This window comes from Myxocyprinus asiaticus, chromosome 8 (assembly GCF_019703515.2).
Source record: "Myxocyprinus asiaticus isolate MX2 ecotype Aquarium Trade chromosome 8, UBuf_Myxa_2, whole genome shotgun sequence".
In the NCBI taxonomy this organism is placed as follows: domain Eukaryota; kingdom Metazoa; phylum Chordata; class Actinopteri; order Cypriniformes; family Catostomidae; genus Myxocyprinus; species Myxocyprinus asiaticus.
Window position 1 is genome coordinate 50,355,753 of NC_059351.1, and position 27,969 is coordinate 50,383,721.

At 36.8% G+C, this 27,969-nt stretch overlaps 1 protein-coding gene across 3 annotated transcripts; it reads right to left on the bottom strand.

Annotated features, from left to right (window-relative positions):
• Positions 1-1,335: 1,335 nt before the first annotated feature.
• LOC127444559 (RAC-gamma serine/threonine-protein kinase-like) lies at positions 1,336-27,969 on the bottom strand. Of its 3 annotated transcripts, none has more exons than XM_051703986.1 (15): positions 27,722-27,969; positions 17,925-18,180; positions 14,817-14,942; positions 14,180-14,291; positions 13,694-13,838; positions 13,424-13,555; positions 13,274-13,339; positions 13,054-13,122; positions 11,192-11,314; positions 10,964-11,092; positions 9,611-9,709; positions 9,316-9,431; positions 9,047-9,134; positions 4,944-5,046; positions 1,336-4,335 (listed from the first exon to the last, which is right to left on the bottom strand). In XM_051703986.1, the coding sequence occupies exons 2-15, from the start codon at positions 17,968-17,970 to the stop codon at positions 4,250-4,252; spliced, it is 1,440 nt and encodes a 479-aa protein (XP_051559946.1). In that variant the 5' UTR covers positions 17,971-18,180; positions 27,722-27,969; the 3' UTR covers positions 1,336-4,249. The 3 variants fall into 3 exon arrangements, with proteins under 3 accessions (XP_051559946.1, XP_051559945.1, XP_051559943.1); XM_051703985.1 differs by having other exon boundaries at positions 4,845-5,046; XM_051703983.1 differs by having other exon boundaries at positions 1,336-5,046.

Below are 27,969 nucleotides of genomic sequence, written 5' to 3' on the forward strand. Positions count from 1 at the left end.
ATATAGTGTGGGGTGAGATTTCTAAATATCTGAGTGTAAACGGACCCATATTGAGGGATATGTTTAGGTTTAATTACATTTAATGTGTAAGAAAAAATGTATCTTTAGACACTTTTTGCTTAGATAATCAGGCAAATATAGAAACTGCATTATACAATTCCAGTTTAGATGATCTAAATGTAAATGTATTAAAACACATTTCTGATTAAAAATATAGTGAAAAAGTACTTTTTTTAAAATTACTATACATATAATTACATACTATTCAATTTAACAGAATATACAGTATACCGATCAGCCACAACATTAAAACCACCTGCCTAATACTGTGTAGGTCCCCCTTGCACCGCCAAAACGGCACCAACCCGCATCTCAGAATAGCGTTCTGATATTATATTCTTCTCACCACAATTGTACAGAGCGTTTATCTGAGTTAACGTAGACTTTATCAGTTTGAACCAGTCTGGCCATTCTCAGGAGATCAGCAGTTACAGAAATACTCAAACCTGCCCATCTGGCACCAACAATCATCCATGTGATTATCTAATCAGCCAATCGTGTGGCAGCAGTGCAGTGCATAAAATCATATACGGGTCAGGAGCTTCAGTTAATGTTCACATCAACCATCAGAATGGGGAAAAAATGTGATCTCATTGATTTGGAGCGTGGCATGGTTTGAGTATTTCTGTAACTGCTGATCTCCTGGGATTTTCACACACAACAGTCTCTAGAATTTACTCTGAATGATGCCAAAAACAAAAATCATCCAGTGAGTGGCAGTTCTGCGGACGGAAACACCTTGTTGATGAGAGAGGTCAACAGAGAATGGCCAGACTGGTTCAAACTGACAAAGTCTACGGTAACTCAGATAACCGCAATGTACAATTGTGGTGAGAAGAATATAATAACAGAATGCTATTCTGAGATGCGGGTTGGCGCTGTTTTGGCAGCACGAGGGGGACCTATACAATATTAGGCAGGTGATTTTAATGTTGTGGCTGATCATTATATATATATATATATATATATATATATATAAATAATGCGGGGTCATTGTTTGTTCAATTTAGCTAATGCATAAATACTAACAAATAGACCTTGTTATAAAGTGATACCACATTTTTTTTTGTTAAACATATTGAGCTGTTATATACAGTATCAAAATGAGTAACTTAATTTTACTTTAGGTTTTAAATCTTTTTCTTTTTTCTTAGAAAAGATGGTTACAAAATTGCTAAAATTATGTCTATACATTGAGCATTAATTTAATACAGATATAACACCATAAAAACATCCCAATTTGAATTTAGAAAGAAAACCACATGGAAACATCCACAAATTTGAACATTTTAATATAACTTAAAATAAATACTACCAAATGGCAATGCAAGTCCTCTATGTGGCACTTGCCCTAATGATTTGGTATGAAAACAAAACAGGCAAACGACTAAAGGAAAGGTATAAAAAATAATGAGGGAGAGAGAGAGAGAGCACTTAATGAACGCATCCGACAGCGTCCTTCATCCCAACATATGAAAATAAATACAACTAAATTACATCTATGGTACAAAAATACGCTGAAACAAACAAAACATTAGAAAACCTAGTGAGGATTTGCTGTTAGCCAGAAATGTCACAGAGTGAAAATAACAAACTTACACTCACATACACTCATATCATTCGCTATGAAGAATACTGGCAGTTTCCAAAATGTTCACTGGATCAGGAACAAACAGGATGGGACTGAAACCATAGCAACTCGTCTCTATGGAAACATCCACATGATAGACGTTTTCCAGTGATTTTGTGTCATTTCAGGACATTTTTTCAATTCGCATTTTAATTTTTGTCATCCAACAGTTCACACAATTACTGTCACACAACTTTTTTCTCGGGCTGTGACGCATCACAAACGGAAGGCATTGCATATGTACATCACACTTGGGGTGGTTTCGGGGTCGGGAGTCATTCACACTGGTATTGCATGGCTCAGTTGCACATAAAATGAGTCTGTGATCTGACTTGTTATTGATTCCAAACACAGACAACACGCATCCGTACGATTTCCACAGCAATGGAGACAGGACTGTAACGTTTCGATGCAAAAAATCATAATACATGTAACGATAATGGTAAAAAGAGATAGAGAGTTTGTATTTACATCTTCTGGAATAGTCCAACATTACTCCAACTATTATAAGTTAACTCTTTGTGTTATGAAGTGAGGGATAGTGGTTGAGTTGTCTTTCTCTGTGCTGGGTGAGAAAGACATACCTGTTGATCGATACAGTAAAGGTGAAACGCCACCCAAATCCAGTCCTTAAACATTGTCCTTAACGGTTGAATCAGTTTTGGAGAGAGTAAAAAGTTCAAAGTGGTCCTTTTCAGCAAGGCAGAGGTGAGGAATTAAGGACAAGATGATAAACATCATATCTGGGTAGGTTTCACTCCGTCGGTGGGTAGATTTGTGGGTGAATCTCACGAAAACATGTCCAGGTCGCATTTCACCGCAAAATAAAAAAATAATAAATGATGTTTTGTGTCAAGGAAATGAAACTTGTTTTAGGGCCATTGCAAATTTTTGCATTATGACATTATTTTCATGACAATTTAGCAGTTTTCCTCTGTAATGTATACGGGTGTATTGTAATTGGGGGGTGGGGGGTGCATCATCAATCTCACAATATGAGACTTCTTGTATAACAAATACTACCATGACATAAATACTTTAATACGAAACAAAAGAGTCATTTAATTTTAAGTGTTCATGTCACGATACTATTTGTTGTACGAGTCGTTTAGTATTGACATTTTCATGACATTTAGGCACACTTTCCCTCAAATTCTCATTACTGTAATGTGAAAAAAAGCGCTCTCATTACTGTAATATGAAACAAAAATTCATTTAAATTTTACAGTAATGACAATTAAAAATAATTACATTATGGTCATGAGAATTTGGGGGGAAATTTGCTCAGTTATCGCTAAAATGTCACAACGCAAAACATCTTGTACAACAAATATTTATTTGACATAAATATTTAGATGACATTTTTGTTTCGTATTACAGTAATGAGATTTTTTCACATTACGGTAATGACAATTTAGGGGGAAATGTGCTTAATTGTTATGAAAACAATGTCACAATGCAAAAACTCTTGTACAACAAATACTACCATGACAAAGTTTTAAAAACTTTAGATGTCTTTTTTGTTTCGTATTACAGTAATGACAATGAGATTTTTTCACATTACGGTAATGAGAATTTAGGGGGAAAATGTGCTCAGCTGTCAGGAAAATGTCACAATGCATAAATTATTTTACAACAAGTACTACCATGACATATATTTTAAAAAATGTAAATGACTATTTTGTTTCATATTACAGTAATGAGAATGTGGTATTTTTCACATTACTGTAATGAGAATTTAAAGGGAACATGTGCTTAATTGTCATGAAAATGATGTCATAAACCTGATCGAATAATGACATAATTTCTTATGATGGGGACATGTTCTTGCCAGGTTTCGTGAGATTCACTCTTGTGCTCTGAATTGCCTGAGAGAGCTTACAGTAACGGCAGTTTGTTGTACAGTTGTGTATTTGTAACTTAAACCTTCATATCAGAATGTAAGCATTAAAAAAAGAAACCAAATATTAACACTAGAGTCCTCTGATACACTTTCCCACTCTTTCTTTACATTTTCCTTTTTATCGAAAGTATCGATAAAGATCAGAATCCTCCAGCTCCTCCAAAGGAGGATGTGTGTAACATAAAAATCAACTAAATTTAATTTGTGAGCCTCATAGGAACAGAACTAGTGCTGCTTCTAATAACCCTAACTACATGTCTGTGCATCCATCTGTCTGACAGATGAGATCCACACACATAAGGCAACATTTTTGGTTTGTTCCCAACAACGGCTCTTAAACAAGTGCAAAATAAAAAATAAAATTAGGTCGTCATTAACAATACTGGTCATTTTACCGAAAACACTGTCCATGATCTGTAAACAAGCTGACAGTGAACAAGAATTTTAAATGTGGGTCGACTTGCTCAAGACTCACCCAACTGTGCAAAACCCCCTTTTTAAGTCCCACATTAAGAAATAAACCAAACCCCGCCCCCCCCAAACAAACAGAAAGCAACAAAAATAACTTGCTATGTTTATCAGTAATGAATGAGAGGGGGTAGAGAGACGGGAGGCTCTTTCTAGCATGGCTACTCAGGTTCCGTTGTTTGATGACATCACTCCCGCCCGCTGGCTGAATAAGAGAACTGTGGGAAATGTGGTCTCCGTTCGCTATCGGCTGAGTCCATCCCGTCCTCATCATCTGCAGGGAGAGACAGAGAGAGAAAGACGATCAGTTAAAAATGTCCATGCAAGTTTGCCTCTATGATATGCAATATAAATATCTTATTTTTACTGGTATTAATGCATTATGCATTGATGCAAATTTAAACACTTTCCACTCCAGAATGTTCACTTTAGCAGCAAGAAAACAGATTCCTTGTCAGAATAGAATGACATCTTTCTACCGAAAATACATCTAATTTCTCATTAGATTTCTAGAAGCTACGACCAGTTATGCAGCCCACCAAAAACATTAGAGCGACCAGCGTCAGGAACGGCCACTACCGACGAACAATACAGCGACCTGGTGACCTCCAGTGATAAAATCACTGTCTGTGTGAACGGGACTCAATGCTATTCACCGACAACAGATTGAATTTTCCATTTGCTCTAAAAGAAAAATTAATTTCCTAGCGATAGCAGAAAAAAGGTGTTCACTGATTTTCACAGTGATATGCTCAATACAGAGAGGAAAAAAGTGTCTCTTACATTGTGTACAGCTCAGACTTGAATGTAACTTCCTCTTCCTGTGCCATGAGGAAGTGTCTACGGGAAAAGAGAGAGCGGGAGGGAAAACAGCACACTCACATTTCTCTGGAGGAGTGATGGTGATGGTTTGTGCTGTGAACTCCTCATCAAAATACCTGGTGTCAGTTTCAGATGATACCTGCGGCATGAATGGCGGTACGAGCTACACACGAGATGTGACAGACAGACAGAGAGAGGACCAGAGAGATGAAAGAGAAGAGAAATCAAACATCAAAAACAAAAGCCGTTTCATATTGTTAACTAATGATATTACAATTATATATTCCAATAAAAAAAAATAATAATAATAATGTGTAAAATTGTATAAATGTACAGTATACACAACTATAGAAATGTTTACTAATGTATAAATGTATACAGTATTGTACAAATGTATATATGTATGCATAACTGCACAAACATATATATGTACTGTATACATAACTGTGCAAATGTAAACAATTGTATAATTATACACAGCTAAATAAATGTTTACTAATATATATACAATATGTATACATAACTGTACAAATGCATATATGTATACATAATTGTACAAATGTAAACAAATGTTTATGTATAAATAACTACACATATTTACAAATATATAAATGTACACATAACTGTACAAATTTAAAAGAAAATATAACTACACACAACTATACAAATGTTTACAAAAGTTTAAATGTACAGTATATGTTACTGCACGAATGAAAACAAATGTATATACACAAACGCATATGTATTAATAACTGTAGAAACATATACACTGGCGGCCAAAGGTTTGGAATAATGTACAGATTTTGCTCTTATGGAAACTGATTCAACTGATCACAATGTGTAGTCAGGACATTAATAACATGAAAAATTACTATTACAATTTGAAAAAAATGTTCAGATCTTCTTAAACTACTTCAAAGAGTTCTCATCAAAAAATCCTCCATGTGCAGCAATGACAGCTTTGCAGATTCTTGTTATTCTAGCTGTCAGTTTGTGCAGATACTCAGGTGACATTTCACCCCACACTTCCTGTAGCACTTGTCATAGATGTGGCTGTCTTGTCGGGCACTTCTCACGCACTTTACAGTCTAGCTGATCCCACAAAAGCTCAATGGGGTTAAGATCCAGAACACTCTTTTCCAATTATCTATTGTCCAATGTCTGTGTTTCTTTGCCCACTCTAATCATTTCTGTTTGTTTTTCTGTTTCAAAAGTGTCTTTTTCTTTGCAGTTCTTCCCATTAGGCCTGCACCCCTGAGTCTTCTCTTTACTGTTGTACATGAAACTGGTGTTGAGCGAGTAGAATTCAATGAAGCTGTCAGCTGAGGACATGTGAGGCGTCTATTTCTCAAACTAGAGACTCTGATGTACTTATCCTCTTGTTTAGTTGTACATCTGTTCTTCCAAATCTCTTTCTGTCCTTGTTAGAGTCAGTTGTCTTTTGTCTTTGAAGACTGTAGTGTACACCTTTGTATGAAATCTTCAGTTTTTTGGCAATTTCAAGCATTGTATAGCCTTCATTCCTCAAAACAATGATTGACTGATGAGTTTCTAGAGAAAGCTGTTTCTTTTTTGCCATTTTTGACCTAATATTGACCTTAAGACGTGCCAGTCTATTGCATACTGTGGCAACTCAATAACAAACACAAAGACAATGTTAAGCTTCATTTAACGATCCAAATATCTTTAAACTGTGTTTGATATAATGTCAAGTGATTTTCTAGTATCAAATGATCAATTTAGCATGATTACTCAAGGATAAGGTGTTGGAGTGATGGCTGCTGTCTAGATTTGATCAAATATGACTTTTTTCAAATAGTGATGGTGCTGTTTTTTACATCAGTAATGTCCTGACTGTACTTTGTGATCAGTTAAATGCCACTTTGGTGAATTAAAGTACATATTTCCTTCCGAAACAGCAAAATCTGTACATTATTCCAAACTTTTGGCAGCCAGTGTATATGCACAACTGTACAAATCAGTATATGTATATAAACCTGTACAATTGTATATGTGTATTCTTTAACTGTACAAATTTATTTGTATGTATACTTAACTCTAAAAATGTAAACAACTGTATATACAGTTGTGCTCAAAAGTCTTCATAGCCTTAGTTCTTAATACTGTGTATTGCCCCCTTTAGCATCAATGACAGCGTGCAGTCTTTTGTAATAGTTGTCTGAGGCTCCAAATTCTTGCAGGTGGTATAGCTGCCCATTCATCTTGGCAAAATGCCTCCAGGTCATGCAAAGTCTTTGGTCGTATTGCATGCACCGCACGTTTGAGATCTCCCCAGAGTGGCTCGATGATATTAAGGTCAGGAGACTGTGATGGCCACTCCAGAACCTTCACCTTTTTCTGCTGTAACCACTGGAGGGTCAACTTGGCCTTGTGCTTAGGGTCATTGTCGTGCTGGAAAGTCCAAGAGCGTCCCATGTGCAGCTTTCGTGCAGAAGAATGCAAATTGTCTGCCAGTATTTCCTGATAACATGCTGCATTCACCTTGCCATCAATTTTCACAAGATTCCCCGTGCCTTTAGAGCTCACACCCCCCCCAAAACATCAGTGAGCCACCATCATGCTTCACAGTGGGGTTGGTATTCTTTTCACTATAGGCCTTGTTGACCCCTCTCCAAACATAGCGCTTATGGTTATGACCATAAAGCTCTATTTTGGTCTCGTCACTCCAAATTACAGTGTGCCAGAAGCTGTGAGGCGTGTCAAGGTGTTGTCGGGCATATTGTAACCGGGCTTTTTTGTGGCATTGGTGCAGTAAAGGCATCTTTCTGGCAACTCGACCAAGCAGCCCATCTTTGTTCAAGTATTGTCGTATTGTGCTCCTTGAAACAACCACACCGTCTTTTTCCAGAGCAGCCTGTATTTCTCCTGAGGTTACCTGTGGGGTTTTCTTTGTATCCTGAACAATTCTTCTGGCAGTTGTGGCTGAAATCTTTCTTGGTTTACCTGACCTTGGCTTGGTATCAAGAGATCCCCGAATTTTCCACTTCTTAATAAGTGATTGAACAGTACTGACTGGCATTTTCAAGGTTTGGATATCTTTTTATATCCTTTTCCATCTTTATAAAGTTCCATTATCTTGTTACGCAGGTCTATTGACAGTTCTTTTCTGCTCCCCATGGCTCAGTATCTAGCCTGCTCAGTGCATCCACGTGAGAGTTAACAAACTCATTGACTATTTATACACAGACACTAATTACAATTTAAAAAGCCACAGGTGTGGGAAATTAACCTTTAATTGCCATTTAAACCTGTGTGTGTCACCTTGTGTGTCTGTAACAAGGCCAAACATTCAAGGGTATGTAAACTTTTGATCAGGGCCATCTGGGTGATTTCTGTTATCATTATGATTTAAAAAGGAGCCAAACAACTCTGTGATAATAAATGGCTTCATATGATCACTATCCTTAAATAAAAGACAGTTTTTTTGCATGATCAGTCATGTTTTCAAAATCAATGCCAAAATTTCACAATTTCTGCCAGGGTATGCAAACTTTTGAGCACAACTGTATGTATTGTATACATAGTTGTACAAATGCAAATATGTATACACAACTATACAAATGTACAATTATAGATACTGTAACTCTACAAATGTAAACAAAAGTATACAGTACAAGAAAAATGTAAACACACTGTATGTATACCTAACTGTATGAATGTATACAAATGTCTGTAAATTTATGCATAAATGGTGGCTTTAGTTTAAATGTTGTACAGCAGTAATTAGGCATTCACAAAGGACACATTCTCTCAGTCCATCTGCACTATTTTTTAATGGTTTAAATATACATGCGTCAGATGACTTTGGTTGTTGCATCAAACCTTGTTGTTCTTTCACTGTTTCACACCATCCGAGTTAGAAGTTAAAAAGCCAAGTTAAAAATAGTGCAATCTTTGCTACACAGCATTTAAATGGGAAAAGGGACAGGATGGTCAAGTTGATAAATAACCAATTAGTGATTAAGGCAGACTTTTCGGTTATTTTTGTGTGTGTGTGTGTGTTTATTTTTCCATTAATATTTAAGACAATATCTTTTGATGATCTTTTCAACTGTTGATGAGTTGTCCCAGTGCCCTGCTTGATCAGATAAATAAAGGTACCTGTGATAACAGGTAATCTAAGATACAGTGCTCAGTTGTACCTTTTTGTCATAGACATCCTGCCAGTCCACTGCCGTGAAGAAACTGTGCCTCATGATTTCTTTAGCATCATCCGGTCCTCCTCCGAGCCTTCAGAGAATAAACCAGCAGTTTAAAACTCATGTACAGATCACATCACACAAAAACACATTCAGTACTGAAAGAATGATTATGTCACTGATCTGACTGCATTTAATTGGTGACTTTAAAATGTCAATATATGAGAAAGAGGGAACCTCTCTCATTCTGAACCATACACATATACACTGACCTCTTGTTGGGATCTTTTATGAGTAGTCCAGACAGTAAAGACTTGGCATCAGCAGAGAGGGTTCTGGGGAATTTGATCTCCTCCATCAGAATCAGTTCAAACAGCTTCTCATGGTCCTGAAGACAGATGCACATCGGAATAAATGAGATAAATCATTTGTGTCTGTAATGAAGACAATCAAATAATACCTGATGCAAAAAAAGTCTTGTTAATATTCAAAATATGACTTGCAAGATTCACAAGATTTACTCTCTAGATTAATCATTGTAATTACTGTTGATATAGTATATCGTACCTGATTGTAAAAGGGCAGGCGTCCACACATCATCTCATACATAACGACTCCAAGACCCCACCAGTCCACCGCTCTCCCGTAATCATTGTCCTCCAATACCTGACCAACAATCAATCAGTCAATAAATTACCCTCCAATACCTGATCAATAATTAGTCAATCACATTACGATCCAATATCTTATCAATAATCACAATACATGATCAATAATGAATCAGCCTATCACATTACCCTACAATACCTGATCAATAATTAGTCACAATAAATACCCTTCAATATCTGATCAATAATCAATCACAATATCTGATCTATAATCAATCACACTACCCTCAAATACCTGATCAACAATAATTCACGCTATTGTCCAATACATAATGAATGATCAAATTACTCTCCAATACTTGATCAATAATCAATCAGTTACATTATCCAGATATCAGATCAATGATAAATCAATGAGTTACATTGCCCATAAATATCTGATCCGTGATCAATCAGATTATCCTTTGATACCTGATCAATAAATCAGCCACATAATCGTCTTATACTTGATCAATCATCAATCAGTCAACACACTGCCTTCCAATCCCTGATTAATTACAACCTCAATAATTAATCAGACACATTATTCTTCAATATTCATTCATATTATTCTTAGATACCTGATCAATAATCAGTCATATTACTTTCCAATATCTGTTCCATAATCACTTACATGATCCTTCAACACCTGATCGAAAACATCAAACTGTCTTCAAGTACATGATTAATTACTACAATAGCCTTGTTATTTTCCCTGAAATACTAAAAATGTTGCAATCACTAATTTCAGTAATCAATTAATCAGAATAAACCAGCTGTGCTTCTGTTCAGTGATGTTATGCCTCGTCTGAGATCAACCAATGAAATCATGGGGTGGGTGTATGACTCAAAAAATGGAAAAACATCCTGGCATGTGATTACATCATACAGTTACTGTATGATCATTATATCACCATGCTATGAGTCATCACTGTTACAGTATCCCTAAGCAATAACATCATTTATATTAAAATGTACACTCTAAAACACCAATTAAAATGATCTTCAAGAATGGATAGAAGTTCCCCATTTCCTATGTAATTAATCCAATTATTGCTCAGTCATGTCTCGACACCAGTTGTGTATCTATTTTTGTACAGATGTTAAAAAGGCTCAGCTAAAGAGTGACCCTGTTCCTGCTGACCTGTTTCTGGCAATGACAGACAGAAATTAAATTATCATTTATATTAAATTTATATTAGTATTTCCTGTGCTGTGTCTAAAGAGATAAAACAATATACCTGATGACTGTGTAAATGTTTGTGTGCGGTACCTCGGGGGCCAGATACTCTGGAGTCCCACAGAATGTTTTCATGGTGGCTGCGTCTGTAATTCCCTCCTTACAAAGACCGAAATCAGTGATCTTTATGTGACCGTCTTTATCCAACATCAGGTTTTCCAGCTAAAAAAACACATTTTTGTTGTCTCGTGATCAGCTAATAATGTTGACGATGAAGTTTGAGTGTGAAAATATTTATATTAAACTGTGTGTTTTGTTTACCTTCAAGTCACGGTAAACAATCTTTGCAGAGTGCAAGTAATCCAATGCAGAGACAATCTCGGCACCATAGAAACGGGTTCTATCCTCTGAAAACACACGTTCTCTCGACAAATGAAAAAATAACTGCAACAAAAATTAAATAAGAAAATTCTTACAATTCACAAATCCAAAATCTAGATGTACAGCTCAACCACATCTATTACACAACATATCATTTAGAAGTGCAGAAGAAGAAAATCTGAAGTTTAAAAGAAAAACTTTGTAGTAAACTTCATGAAGTTTATTAAGTTTGAAGTGCAAAAGTTTGAAACAACATTTGAAACACTGAAAGAAAGTTTGAAATATAGAAAGTTCCAAATAAAGATCCAAGCTTGAAAAAGTTTGTTTGAAAGAAAAAAAGATGAAAAGAAAGATTGATGTTTGAAAGTTCGAAAGAGATTGAAAGTTCGAAAGAAAGTTCAAAAGAAAGTTCAAAAGAAAGTTCAAAGAAAGTTGAAAAGAAAGAAAGTTGAAAAGAAAGAAAGTTGAAAAGAAAGAAAGTTGAAAAGAAAGTTCGAAAGAAAGTTCGAAAGAAAGAAAGTTCAAAAGAAAGAAAGTTCAAAAGAAAGAAAGTTCAAAAGAAAGTTCAAACGAAAGAAAGTTCAAACGAAAGTTCAAAAGAAAGTAAAAAGAAAGTTTGAAAGAAAGTTTGAAAGTTCGAAAGAAAGAAAGTTCAAACGAAAGTTCAAACGAAAGTTCAAACGAAAGTTCAAACGAAAGAAAGTTCAAAAGAAAGAAAGTTCAAAAGAAAGTAAAAGAAAGTTCGAAAGAAAGTTCGAAAGAAAGAAAGTTCAAAAGAAAGAAAGTTCAAAAGAAAGTTCAAAAGGAAGAAAGTTCAAACGAAAGTTCAAACGAAAGTTCAAACGAAAGAAAGTTCAAAAGAAAGAAAGTTCAAAAGAAAGAAAGTTCAAGAAAGAAAGTTCAAAAGAAAGAAAGTTCAAAAGAAAGTAAAAAGAAAGTTTGAAAGAAAGTAAAAAGAAAGTTTGAAAGAAAGTTCGAAAGAAAGAAAGTTCAAAAGAAAGAAAGTTCAAAAGAAAGTTCAAAAGAAAGTTCAAAAGAAAGTTCAAAAGAAAGTTCGAAAGAAAGAAAGTTCGAAAGAAAGAAAGTTCAAAAGAAAGTTCGAAAGAAAGAAAGTTCAAAAGAAAGAAAGTTCAAAAGAAAGAAAGTTCAAAAGAAAGTTCAAAAGAAAGAAAGTTCGAAAGAAAGAAAGTTAGAAAGAAAGAAAGTTCAAAAGAAAGAAAGTTCAAACGAAAGAAAGTTCGAAAGAAAGAAAGTTCAAAAGAAAGAAAGTTCAAAAGAAAGAAAGTTCAAAAGAAAGAAAGTTCAAAAGAAAGTTCAAAAGAAAGAAAGTTCAAAAGAAAGAAAGTTCGAAAGAAAGAAAGTTCAAACGAAAGAAAGTTCAAAAGAAAGAAAGTTCAAAAGAAAGAAAGTTCAAAAGAAAGTTCAAAAGAAAGAAAGTTCGAAAGAAAGAAAGTTCAAAAGAAAGAAAGTTCAAAAGAAAGTTCAAAAGAAAGAAAGTTCAAAAGAAAGAAAGTTCGAAAGAAAGAAAGTTCAAAAGAAAGAAAGTTCAAAAGAAAGAAAGTTCAAAAGAAAGTTCAAAAGAAAGTTCAAAAGAAAGAAAGTTCAAAAGAAAGTTCAAAAGAAAGTTCAAAAGAAAGTTCGAAAGAAAGTTCGAAAGAAAGAAAGTTCAAACGAAAGAAAGTTCGAAAGAAAGAAAGTTCAAACGAAAGAAAGTTCAAACGAAAGTTACAAAAAAAGTATGTAAAAAATAAAAACTTTGAAATAAATTTTAAAAGAAAGTTTAAAAGACTTAGAAGATTTACCTCTCCTCCATTCACATACTCCATAACAAAACATAAACGATCCTTCGTCTGAAACGAGTACTTCAGCGACTGTAGAAAAAGAGCAAATATTACAAATTTTACTTTCAATAAAAAATGTGTTAATAAATTATGGGTAGCAAACAAGGATTCTGTTTGGCTCTAATATTGAGGAAAGTGTGATTGAAAAAATGTGAAGATACTGTGTTCAGAAGACACTCACAGTTAAAAACGGATGCCTAGTGTTTTTCAAAACTCTGCTCTCTGTAAGCGTATGAGCCACTTCATCCTGAGAGACAGAAAGACAGAAAGTGTTTATATAAGGTATAATACATCTCATCATGTCTCAGTACGGTCAGTTCTCAGAACATACCTTAGCAATAATAACCTCCTTTTTCAGGATCTTCATTGCATAATATGTGCCGCTCGCTTTCTCTCTGACCAGAATCACTTTCCCAAATGTGCCTTTGCCCAGTAACTTCAGATAGTCAAAATCATTCATTGTCTGTTGAAGAAAAATACATTCGAATGACCGGCATGTATATGTATATGTATATGTATATATATATATATATATATATATATATACGTACTACTATATAACCATCTAACTATCTTTTTCTATCTCTAACTCATTCACTACCTTTCGTTTGTGATGACTGGTTGACGTGTCCATCTCTTCCTCATTGACGTTTTCGATCTGCGATATGGGGCTACACAGAATTCCTTCCTCTTCCTGTTTGGCGAGCTTGTCCGCCACCATCTGAATGGCCTCCACCCACTCATCCCTTGTTACCAGGGCAACAAAAGTGCAATCAGGAGCAGCGAAAGACAGGCCGATTATTCGTCAGATTTTTTTTCTGCATTTTCTGAGTGAATTCAATATATAAGTATTTTTTGTGAATTTGGTGTAAATAACGTGAAAAATACGTTTGTTAGACAATTTTGTGGATGTCTTAAATAATGCAAATTGCATAAATAAATATGCAATTTAGACATTGGTCAAAGCATTTCAGCCATAAACGACATAAATTAAAGTCACGTTTTCTGATGTAAGAAAAATAAGGACTAAATTTGACTTGATCTGGACTATTCAGTCATGTGATGACATCAGCGTGATGTGTAGCACCTCTCCTCAGGCGTGTCCACGTGGAAGGTGCGTTCGATCACAGTGGTCCACTGCAGACACCTGATGATGAAGGTGTTAGGCTTCGGTCTCTCCGTCTTCATCAACTGACACTCTAATAGCGAAACAACGAAAAAGAGGAAGGGAAATAGTGAGATAAACAAAAGGGGCAACACATAGTCTATGCTTGGAATAGCAAACTACCGTACTACTATAACTATATCTGCAGTATGCAGTATGTATTCAGTGAGTGGTGTACAATTATCATCTTGGAAAGTGAGCCTATGCTACCGTCTGAAACATTTATCAATGCATAATTTATTCTCTTTCACATACTATATGTGAAAAATAGTAGGCAGTATAAATATAGTATATAATATAGTATACTGCACAGTATGTAGCAAGCATTCCATTCCGGGCAAAGCCACAGAGATGCATGCATGTTGTTGTGATGGTATGGTGACGTCACCATCTTAAACTATTGAGTTCAACTTTCCTTTGATCGTTGTGAGTCATGGATCTGAATAACAGAAAATGTACTTATTTTCCAAGAACATGAAATTCTGTTCTCACAGATGAAAAACAGACTAAAAATAACATTATCTAATAATGAGAGAGAGAGAGAAAGAGAGACACTAACTGGCCACAGAGAAGTTGTTGAGTGGATATGCCAGATCAGCATCCTGTGGCTTCTCTTTATATCCAATAAACGATCCATCCGTCTTTAACAGGAAGTACCGCGGTCGCCAGTTCTTAATGTATTCACCTGTTGAACAGAACAAAACCAGATTATCAGGCACACTTATACACACACAGAGGAACATAATGAGTGTTTCTTCAACTTTGGGCACTCTAGCACTGAGGAATTCTAGGAAGTAAAGTCTTGTTAAAAAATGTCATACTTTTACAAAAAAAAAAAACATTTGTCTGCTAACAATGTCTAACCGTATATTTACATGCATAAGAGGAGATTTGTGTCATTTTTGTAATTTTTTCCTGAAAGTCATGAAAATTTCCATCATAGAGTGATTTCCAGCAAATCTCAAATTCTTTATTGTGTTTAATAGAATTAGGTGCTGGAAATGTCGCTGAAGGAATGACAATTTTTAACTTTTCTGAAATAAAGTGGCCGACTCCTTTGTCTTGCTAAGGGTAATTTCATAGCTAACATTTTATACACCCTGAATACACACAAGTAAGTAATATTTTCACAGTTTTTGTGCAATTTGGCAAAATTACAGCTTGGAATGATGCCTAATAAAAATAATCTGTTCACAAGTTATATTTACCTAATTAATTGATTTTATTATTTTACACCAACCTTTTAAAAAAATTCGGGGAAAATTGTTTGGTGTGGCGAAAATGACAAAAAATCTGGAGCAGTCGTAATTTCTGAAAAATATCCACAAATCATTTCCCACGATAAATATTGAAATGGTTTATGTTTATTTCACGCTTTGTTTAGATTATCATAGTTTTTATCATGTTATAATTTTTATTTTTATTATGGATTTTCATAGTTATTATTGAAAGTCTGGGTCTGGGACAAGGCTAAAACAGCCTTTTAATAAAAATCAAACTCTGGGACATGAAAGTGCCCAAAGTTAAAGAAAGACCCAAACAGAGATCAAAATCGTAAGGAATTTAACGTTTCTGTTTCCGATTCTTATTTCACTTAATTATTGTATTAATGTTTCTTAATACTTTTGAAGAAGAACCAAATAAGTAAGGGATAATGTACAGACATTATCCGCTTCGCATTGGGGTCCTGATCACCCTGTCGGGGTTTATTTTGTGATAACAACTGGCTGACTGTACATTATCCCGCTTATTACATGGCCACTAATAAAATAAATAAATACATGAACATAAAATATTGATTTGCGTTGAAATTACATGAGAAGAAATATACTGCTGAACAGCTGAAATCCACCTCTGGTTTGCGTTGTTCCTTTGGAGTTTACTTTGCAATTTATGCATCTTATAACAAGACAGCTTGTCAAATAAATAAATATATGCACATGAAACACTGATTTGAGTTGAAATTATTTTATTAGCTAACTTGAAGAGATCGCACAGTGAGCCAAGAAGCAGGAACGATGGCTTGCAATACTACGATGAGCTGTCTGATACGTGGATGTGCAGTTGTTACTGAGCAATATCAGACCACTAGATGGCGCCATTGACCGATCAGAATCGAGTATTCCAGAGAGCCGTGTAATACTTAACTATATCATATTACATACTATATTTTGTTTTTATGATTATACTATACTATATAGAGTATTATATACAGTAACCTGTATATAATTAAATTATTACAAACCATTTGACCTTTTTATCATACATATCCATGTATACATCATATAACCATTTATTACAAGAAAAGTCTGTTTCTATCTTTTACTTCATGTTGTCATATGAACAACAACTCCAATGAACATTGTACAGCATAACACACATTAGTCGTACATCATAATAGTTCTTGGTTTCCTTTCTTTTGCGGAGGAAACTCACTGTCCACATTCATCAGAAGAAGAACCATTAACTAGACAGAACATCAAGAAAAAATGGAACCAGTTTGGCATAAGAACCGATTCTCAACACCCATGATTGGTTACACAGCTCAACCACCCAAAAAAACAATTTGTAAAAAGAAAATTTGGAAGCTACGGGAGTAGACCTGGAATGCTGTAATTGACAGTTTTCACAATTAGTTACAGTAATTGTGTTAGCTTTAATTGTACTCTCAATTATTTATGAGTAGGGCCTTCAATTTAAAAAGTAAATTCTGTGCAATTAATAATATAAAAAATAACCAGATAAAACATATCTGATATTTCTACCATCAGAGCAATTCAAGTTTGAAGTACCAACTGTTTTCAGCAGGGGGCAGTAAGCGAAACTCCAGCTGTAAGGCATCGTGCTGGTGAACAGACACAAACCACACCTAGGCTTGCATGACACTAGCGACAGCCCAAGATGAGAACACATTCTTGCGTTCAAGCACAGCTGGACTGAGTGCAATTTCGAATGCAGGGATCTCAAATCTTGTTTTTCTAAGTTTCAAACTACTTTTAACGACACGGCAACCTAATAAAACGTAAGATGCTCCAAAAGCGTCCATCTGACGCATGTGTACATGACGAATTCATTTGCAAAATAGATTACTGTGGACTGTAGGCCAATGACAGGCTTAGGTGTAATAATATGGAAATAAACAAAATATTGCCTTCTAAAGCCAGTTTTGTCTTATCAATGCTTTACTCGTCTGCCACAATAATGTAATGCAATTTAATTATCCAAATTATTATATTTTAAAATATTTAATATTTACTGTTTATTTGTTTAAACATAACAATTTATAATTAGTTAATCGTTGTATATTGAATTATTGTTATTTCAGGGCCTTTCTCAGCAAATATTTAATATGTGATTAATTGCAATTAATTAATGGGCATATCATGTAATTAATCTATTACAATTTATAATTGATTGACAGCCCTTTTTATAAGAATAATTGTGCATCCCTATTTCCTAACAGACAAAATTTCAAAACCCACCCAAATCCAGCACAACTCTTCTATGGACACCTTGAAAAACCCTCAAAAAGCAAAATAAACATAAACACACCCATAAAATAAAAGTCCACATCTGAAGAAGCACAGCCACATTTCAAAGACTAGATTTTTACCATTTTAAAGAAATTGTGTGTGGTGTTTTGCCTGATATAAAATCCAGGTCTCACCTCTCTTCTGCACCCAGCCCTCTTTCACCACGTTCTGGTCATTCATGTTGGCACCGAGGTCAAAGTTCAAGGGTCAGGGGGTGAGCCCAGTGCTCTACTTTCTGTTTGTTGTTTTGCCCTCTTCTCTTGCTTTCCCTTACGTTCACTTCACTCTGGTCTTCTTTTCTCACACACTTCCCCTGCCACTATGTGATGTAATGTCTCTTCACTTTCACTCTCTCTCTCTGTCTCTCGGGACCTTCAGTGGTGACTCAGCCTGGAAGGAAACAACAAAAGAGAGAGAACACACACACATGGATCATTCTCTTCCGCTTCTCCCCCTATCCCACACACACTTTCAAGAGAAATAAAGTCATTGTTAGGAGCAGAGAAACATTTCCCGCCTCTTCCTTTCTTGTGGCCTTCTCTTCCTTTCTCACACTGGAAGCTGAAGCTGTGGATGACTCTAAACCATAATATGAATAAAGTCATGTACGCTGTTTTAGTGTACATGCTCTCTAAAATTTAAGGAATTAGAACATAAGAATCAATCTTAAACCCTACAATAAAATGTGGAACCGTAGAATGATCTCAGAATCAACCTTAGAACCCTTGAAATCAATCTTAAAACCCTTTAATCAAATGCAGAACCTTAGAAAACTATCAGAATCAGTCTTAAAAACTAATCAAATGTAGGACCTTATCAAAGAGAATCATCTCAAAATCAACCCAGAGATTCTAGAACCCTAAAATCAAACTCCAAAATGTACAAGAAATCTTACAACCCCACAATCAATTTTTAAACCTTACAATCTTCAAGACCTGAAGTGGGAGACCCACATTGACTCCATTGTGAAGAACGCCCAGCAGAGGTTGTACTTCCTTCGCCAGTTGAGGAAGTTCAACCTGCCACAGGCACTGCTGATACAGTTCTACTCAGCAGTCATTGAGTCTGTCCTCTGCACTTCAATAACTGTCTGGTTTGGTTCAGCTACGAAATCAGACATCAGAAGACTACAAAGGACAGTTCGGACTGCTGAGAGGATTATTGGTTGCCCCCTGCCCCCCCCTTCAAGAACTATACACTTCCAGAGTGAGGAAAAAGGCTAGAAAAATCACTCTGGACCCCACTCACCCTGCCCATTACCTTTTTGAACTGTTGCCTTCTGGCTGACGCTTCAGAGCTCTGAGCACCAGAACCGTCAGGCACAGGAACAGTTTATTCCCACATTATAGCGACCATGAGGAGGTTACCCCATGTGACTCTACCCTCCCTAGCAACCGGGCCAATTTGGTTGCTTAGGAGACCTGGCTGGAGTCACTCAGCACGCCCTGGGATTCAAACTAGTGAACTAGCGAACTCCAGGGGTGGTAGCCAGCATCTTTTACCACTGAGCTATCCAGGCCCCCAGTTTAGTCTTTTTTTATATTTATCCAATACATCCAACCTTTTCTGCCATTTCATTCCTCTGAAGAAGAAGAAAAAAAAAAGAAAAAAAAAACATTTGCACTGTACATAACAGATTTCTATTTTGCACTGTACATAACAGATAACAGATTTGTTTTAGATTTGCACTACGTATGTGTATGTATGTGTGTGTCTGTGTGTGTATTTTTTATTATTATCTATGTCTTGCTGCTGTATTTGTATCGTTTTTTTTATTGTTGTACACTGGAAGCTCTTGTCACCAAGACAAATTCCTTGTATGTGTAAGCATACTTGGCAATAAAGCTGATTCTGATTCTGAATCGTAAAATCAACCTTAGAATTTCAAAAACACCCTTAGAAAGCCAGAATGGATCTTGAAATTTTTCATTCAATTATATTAGAACCTTAGAATTAACTTTGGAACCTCAGAATCAACCTTAGAACCTTATTTGACTCATACACAGAACCTTAGAGTTAACCTTAGAATCTAAAAATGATCAACCAACCTTGGAACCTCATAATCAACATTAGAATGAGACTGATGTCTCTGAAGAACAAAAATGGGGGTTTCCCAATCAGTGGGCGTTTTCAAGCTTCTAATCAAAATAGGGAACCTCTATGTGAGCTCAGACTTCATTGAGGTGAGGAAGGTATTGGGAACCGATCACTTGAATTTAGCAAATGAAGTGGTTGAAAAATGCCCATCCTGGTTTGAAAATGCCAACTGATAGGGAAACCCCCATTTTTGTTCCGCAGAGATATTTACTTCCTTTGAATCATCTAAGAATCAAACACTGATCCTCAGAATCAACCTTAAGGCCTCGATATACTTCCGTAGAAGTTCTTCTTCGTTTTTCCTTCAGGGGTAAAAAAGAAGTTCTAAACAGCCGAGCAACAGTATACTGTTTCTGAACATTCAGACACCTGCCACACTGATGTAAGAGTTAGAAGTACATTTAAATATGAGGACGCTACATGTAAAACCTGTGTTCAAACTGTGCGAGAGACTTTATGCCTCATTCTGAGTAGAATTCACATGAGGTCAGTAAAAGAAGCCACTCGATGATGATTTAAAGTAATATATATGCAGTAGAAAATGTTTACATTATGAATTCATGACGCTAATGCACTAACATGCTACACGCGGCCATAATATGCTCTGTTATTGTAATTTATTATGACACTGATACCATTGCAAAGACGACTGTATAAAAGTTTTAATTTGCAGAACAAAGACAAAATGATGATAGTGGCATATCTTACTTTAGACAGATGTGTGAATGGCTTTTGCCGCAGATGGCACATGAGTGAATGGGCACTTGAGAGTATTTGAAAAGATCTGATTCCTTTAGTAGATAAAAAATAATAATAATAATAATAACAATAATCACATGACTCTAAGCAAATGTCTCTAACCAAACGATCTTACAGATGTAGGTACATTTGCACCAGCTCGCTAATAACTCTGCATATCGATGTGTTCATGTTGACAGATTTTAACTCACTGAACAATGTAAACAAACAAACAAAAAAAAAGCTCTAGGTCACACCTACCGATGACGTGGTCCAATGGCAGTAAGAAACTGTTTAGCAGCCGATAAGAATTTTTCCTAAAAGTTCGCCCCAGCAAGCTGTTACGAACCATCAAAAAGAACACAAAAACACCTTCTTTTTGGCCAGATTTTGTTCTAAATTATGTCACACCCATTTGTTCTTCGATTTCGTAGGAAGTATATCGAGGCTTTTAGAATCATCTAAGAATTAAACACAGATCCTTAGAATCCAGCTTGGAACCTCAGAATCAACCTTAAAACCTCAGAATCAACACTGGAACCTCAGAATCAACACTGGAACCTCAGAATCAACCTTAGAACCTCAGAATCAACACTGGAACCTCAAAATCAACCTTGAAACCTCAACATCAACCTTAGAACCTCAGAATCAACACTGGAACCTCAAAATCAACCTTGAAACCTCAACATCAACCTTAGAACCTCAGAATCAACCTTGGAACCTCAAAATCAACCTTGGAACCACAGAATCAACCTTGGAACCACAGAATCAACCTTGGAACCTCGAAATCAACATTAGAACCTCGAAATCAACATTAGAACCTCAGAATCAACCTTGGATTCTAAGAATCAACATTGGAACCTCAGAATCAACACTGGAACCTCAGAATCAACATTGGAATCAACTTGAAATCAACATTAGAATCATCTTAAGAATCAAATGTACAACCTTAGAAACAACCTTAGAACCTCAGAATCAACATTGGAACCTCAGAATCAACCTTAGAACCTAAGAATCAACATTGGAACCTCAGAATCAACCTTGGAACCTCAAAATCAAACTTAGAACCTCAGAATCAACCTTAGAACCTCAGAATCAACCTTGGAACCTCAGAATCAACCTTGGAACCTCAGAATCAACACTGGAACCTCAGAATCAACACTGGAACCTCAGAATCAACATTGGAATCAACTTGAAATCAACATTAGAATCATCTTAAGAATCAAATGTACAACCTTAGAATCACCCTTAGAACCTCAGAATCAACATTGGAACCTCAAAATCAACCTTAGAAGCTCAGAATCAACATTGGAACCTCAGAATCAACCTTGGAACCTCAGAATCAACCTTGGAACCTCAAAATCAAACTTAGAACCTCAAAATCAACATTGGAACCTCAGAATCAATCTTGGAACCTCAGAATCAATCTTGGAACCTCAGAATCAACATTAGAATCAACTTGAAATCAACATTAGAATCATCTTAAGAATCAAATGTACAACCTTAGAATCACCCTTAGAACCTCAGAATCAACATTGGAACCTCAAAATCAACCTTAGAACCTCAGAATCAACCTTAGGACCTCAGAATCAACATTGGAACCTCAGAATCAACCTTGGAACCTCAAAATCAAACTTAGAATCTCAGAATCAACCTTAGAATCTCAGAATCAGCATTGGAACCTCAAAATCAACCTTGGAACCTCAGAATCAACACTGGAACCTCAGAATCAACACTGGAACCTCAGAATCAACCTTAGAACCTCAGAATCAACACTGGAACCTCAAAATCAACCTTGAAACCTCAACATCAACCTTAGAACCTCAGAATCAACACTGGAACCTCAAAATCAACCTTGAAACCTCAACATCAACCTTAGAACCTCAGAATCAACCTTGGAACCTCAGAATCAACCTTGGAACCACAGAATCAACCTTGGAACCACAGAATCAACCTTGGAACCACAGAATCAACCTTGGAACCTCGAAATCAACATTAGAACCTCAGAATCAACCTTGGATTCTAAGAATCAACATTGGAACCTCAGAATCAACACTGGAACCTCAGAATCAACATTGGAATCAACTTGAAATCAACATTAGAATCATCTTAAGAATCAAATGTCCAACCTTAGAAACAACATTGGAACCTCAGAATCAACCTTAGAACCTAAGAATCAACATTGGAACCTCAGAATCAACACTGGAACCTCAGAATCAACACTGGAACCTCAGAATCAGCATTGGAACCTCAGAATCAGCATTGGAACCTCAGAATCAGCATTGGAACCTCAGAATCAACATTAGAATCAACTTGAAATCAACATTAGAATCATCTTAAGAATCAAATGTACAACCTTAGAATCACCCTTAGAACCTCAGAATCAACATTGGAACCTCAAAATCAACCTTAGAACCTCAGAATCAACCTTAGAACCTCAGAATCAACCTTGGGACCTCAGACTCAACCTTGGGACCTCAGACTCAACCTTGGGACCTCAGAATCAATCTTGTAACCTCAGGATCAACACTGGAACCTCAGAATCAACATTAGAATCAACTTGAAATCAACATTAGAATCATCTTAAGAATCAAATGTACAACCTTAGAATCAACCTTAGAACTTCGAAATCAACCTTTCAATCTCCCAATCACACATAGAACCTTAGGCCAGGTCCACACAAATATGTTGTGAAAAAGTGATGATTCCTCTATTTTGCTACGTTTATGCCTCTTGTCCACACTGGAACAGTCGCTGCATCCGAATATCCATACCTCCCTACTATATAGTATGCCGAAAACAGTATGCCAATGGAGTAGTATGTCCGAATCCACAGTGTTCATGAAGCAGTAAGCGAGAAATACCCAGATGACCTACTATTTCCGGTGAGATTCTGAAGTGCAGATGGACTGGACAATAAACAATCCCATAATCCCTCGAGAGCTGAGGCAACGTCACATTCAAAATGCTGAATTTAAAAGAACGGCAGTGAACCGCGAGTCAGACAGCTCTTTTCAACTGTAAGTGTTCCATATGTCAAACTGTTCCTTGTGCTTAAATGATAGTTGATCTTATGTCATATATGCGGGTCACGAGACAATGCTCACGTCCTCGGATGAAGTATGTCCGAAATCTATTCATTCTACTCGCATGCATACCTAAAAGAACATACTGTTTTGCCGACAGATAATTGCATCCTTCATCAAATACAGTACATACTGTGACAGTATGCGATTTTGGACGCAGGGAGTGCTTTCTCTACCACAAATGGAGACTTTCGTTATGTCTAGTGCCACATATTTTGGAAAACGATGACGTTAAGAACCTAAAAACAGAGTTTTTAAATGAAAATGAATTAGTGTGGACGATCAACCCCTTAATCACTGAATCAACCTTCGAATCATATTCAGTCAAACTCAGAACCTTGGAATCAACTTTTATTTCTTAAAAGGAATATTCTAGGTTCAATACAAGTTAAGCTCAATTGAGAGCATTTGTGGCATAATGTTGATTACTACAAAATTAATTTAGACTCGTCCCTCCTTTTCTTTAAAACAAAGCAAAAATTAAGGTTACAGTGAGACACTTACAATGGAAGTGAATGGGGCCAATTTTTGGAGGGTTTAAAGGCAGAAATATGAAACTTTTAATTTTATAAAAGCACTTACAATAATTCTCCTGTTAAAACTGATGTATTATATGAGCTGTAAAGTTGTTTACGCTATAATTTTACAGTTGTTTTATGGTTTTAGGGTTTGTTGACATTACATCAACACAATGATTTTCTCCCCTTTTCTCCACAATTTGGAATGCCCAATTCGTTCTAAGTCCTCATGGTGGTGTAGTGACTCACCTCAATCTGGGTGGCGGAGGATGAATCTCAGTTGCCTCCACGTCTGAGACCGTCAATCCGTGCATCTTATCATGTGGCTTGTTGAGCGCGTTACCGCGGAGACGTAGCATGTGTGGAGACTTCATGCTATTTTCTGCGGCATCCATGCACAACTCACCACGTGCCCCACCGAGAGCGAGAACCACATTATAGCGACCATGAGGAGGTTACCCCATGTGACTAGCAACTGGGCCAACTGGTTGCTTAGGAAGCCTGACTGGAGTCACTCAGCACGCCCTGGATTCAAACTTGCGACTCCAGGGGTGGAAGTCAGCGTCTTTACTTGCTGAGCCACGCAGGCCCTGTAACCCAGATTTTTGCTTTTTTGAAAGAAAAGAGGGCAAGTCAAAATTAATTTGTGGTATCAATATTATGCCACAAATGCTGTCGATCGAGCTTATCTTGTTTTGAAACCAGAATATTCCTTTAAATCCTTACCATCAATGTCTCACATTTTTACTTATCCTAAATAGTCTATTCTCTTATTTCTGACTTCAAGGTTCTTTGTTTGATTATAGGGTTTGAAGATTGATTCTAAGGACACATCTCTGGCTAGGCTAATCCTTGCTAAGAGAGAAACTGGTGTGTGGTGAAACAGGCTCCTTTCACACCCATTTTATATTTAAACATCTATCTCCATCTAGTAACTACTGTGTATTCATGAGGCATCATTATCTACAACCTCCTTTGTCAAATTAACAATCCATGAAATCACACAGCAACATGCTGAGATGGAAAAAGTGAAATTACAAATAAGGAAAATTAAAGGGGAAAAAATTATCCCGAGGATCATTGTACACTTGTGTTATGGCATCTGTCCCAGTATAGTAAAACATTATCATGCAGTTAGGATACCAGGAAAGTAAAGATCCACATATATTAAGCCATATTCACTGGGTTCTGACATGGTAAACTGTCATGAGAATGTGAAATTGTACAAAAAAGATTCAAATAGTGGATGGCCAGACACCAGGGAATAAACAATGCTAAATGCAAATAATAAAATGCAATGAAATTCCATATTTATTTTAGATCTGGAAAGCATCACATTCTAATTAACATCTGCTAAAGATCTGAAAAACAACAACAACAACAAACAATCTAAATCTTAAATGTCTGCTGAATGTCTTAACGACATCCGAGAGGAAACGTCATATAGACATATTGCAGATGAACAAACAACCTAAACACACATCAAATAAACATCGTACGTGACAAATGCTATCAGGGAGATGTGTGTGTTTACATCTGGAAGACGTGTTTTTTTTTATTCATGGTTTGCTCATCTGCAATACGTCTGTAAGTCATATGTCAATAAAAATGTCTTGGATGTCAATAAGACATTCAGCAGATGTCTTTGAGATGGCTATGATTTTTATTTTTTTTGAAAATCTGATCTTTTTCGGGGACTGGGTAGCTCAGCAAGTAAAGACTCTGACTACCAAACCTGGAGTCGCAAGTTTGAATCCAGGACGTGCTGAGTGACTCCAGTCTTAAGCAACCAAATTGGCCCAGTTGCTAGGGTGGGTAGAGTCACATGGGGTAACCTCCTCATGGTCGCTATAATGTGGTTTGCTCTCAGTGGGGCGTGCGGTGAGTTGTGCATGGATGCCGCAGAGAATAGTGTAAAGCCTCCACACACGCTACATCTCCGTGGTAACACGCTCAACAAGCCACATGATAAGATGCTGGATTGACAGTCTCAGACGTGGAGGCAACTGAGATTTGTCCTCCGCCAACCGGATTGAGGAGAGTCACTATGCCACCACAAGGACTTAAAGCACATTGGGAATTGGGCATTCTGAAAAGGGGAGAAAAAAAAAAAGAAAATCTGATCTTTTTAAGATCATTAGCCGATGTTAATTAGACCGTGATTCTTACCAGATGAAAAGATCTAAAACAGACGTCTCAGAGATTAACGGGTGTCATTCAGAAGCAAGCCAAATTAGACATGGAAAGATAATGTGACATGTCCTCATCATCAAAAACCATAAACAAAACTATATGCAAGGTAAAATAAAATACAATCCTGCAGATTACATTAAATATGAGTTTTAATTGTAGCGGGATAATCAATTATTGTCTGCTGTCAGAATAGACATTTAGAAACCAAAATTGTCAATTTTCAAATTCAGCATAATGTCTTGTTATGCGGTCAGGGGCGTAGATTCTGGGGTGGGGGGTTGGGGGGGGTAACCCGCCCAATAATCAAAACAACCAAGTACAACCCCCCCCCCCCCATCACCCCCCCAATATTTATACCATAATCAATGGAAACATGTAGATGCTTAATGCTGCAAAGCCCCCCAATGTTCAAGACAAATCTACGCCCTCCTGTGCGTTTACTAGTAATATCAATAAATTTCAATGTTACCATAGATTTTAAGGACATTTTCGTGTGCTTTTGTCCGCTAAACAATCTTCTGATTCAGAATCTGGGCCCTGAAGGCAAAAACAGTTGGAAAATCAGTGCTCTAAACAATGGTGTTGTTTTGTTGTCAGTAACCCATCAGGCCACCCAAAAATGAGGTGTGTAAACAACCTACCGGTACGCACAATCTCATGCACCTTTCGTCACATACACCTGCATGCTGTAAAAACGCATCAGTTTCCTGCTTGTATCACATTTGTTGTAATTCTACGAGTTAATTCCTGTCGTTAAGAATAAAGCGAAGTCCGAGCTCTTGCAGTAAACACAATGAAGCAGAGGCTTTTGTGTCCAAGGGCTTGTGGTGTCATATTGAGCTGCTGTTATATAATCCATCGCCATAATAATAAATACAATACAGCACACTGACAGCTCGCCATAGGGAAGCATGAACAAATAGAACAAATGTGCATAAGAATAGAGTGTGTATGCACAAACAATACAAAAGCATGCATTTAAAGTGAGTGTTGGAGGATGTGAAATGTGTGCGCTCTCTATTTGCGCGTGGAATGCGTAAAATGGTGGACGCGCATCAATAATATCATGCAGAATGTGGTTTAAATGTGTTTATTATGGCCTATTATGATGGTTTGTGTCAATATCGCTTTACATCTGTAAAGAAGCGCGTAATTAAAGCTTTATATGTCCAGCAGCATCACGAGCAAGGCCGAGTGGCATCCCCGCCCGGCGGCCAGTGATGCTCCAGCGCGGATGCTCGGCCTTGCCCGTGATGCTCGGTGATGGAAGAAAAATAAACAGCACGGAACGCGCGGTACCTGGCAGACGCTCCGCCAGACGGGGGGATCGGTTCCACGCCAGCCCGGTAAGAGACGAACCCAAACCAGCACGCAGATGCTGCCGCCGCCGCCGGTCGGTCATGAGGAGAACGGAGGCACGCGCGCCCGTGATGTGGCCATCATCTTCGTCTACTGCTGCTGTGTTACCCCGGTGAACCGAATGACCCTGTATGAATGGCGTAAACCGATGCAGAAAGCGCGGTGACGGCGCACCCCGTCTCCTGCAT

Excerpts from the sequence above, each read along its gene's own strand:
- LOC127444559 (XM_051703983.1), bottom strand. The coding sequence starts at position 17,970 with ATGAATGACCAGAACGTGGTGAAAGAGGGCTGGGTGCAGAAGAGAG. Across the intron at positions 11,315-13,053 it reads AGTATGTGAATGGAGGAGAG|TTATTTTTTCATTTGTCGAG; the intron begins GTAAATCTTCTA and ends TTTTTGTTGCAG. Across the intron at positions 9,432-9,610 it reads GCCTGCCCTTTTACAATCAG|GACCATGAGAAGCTGTTTGA; the intron begins GTACGATATACT and ends ATCTGTCTTCAG.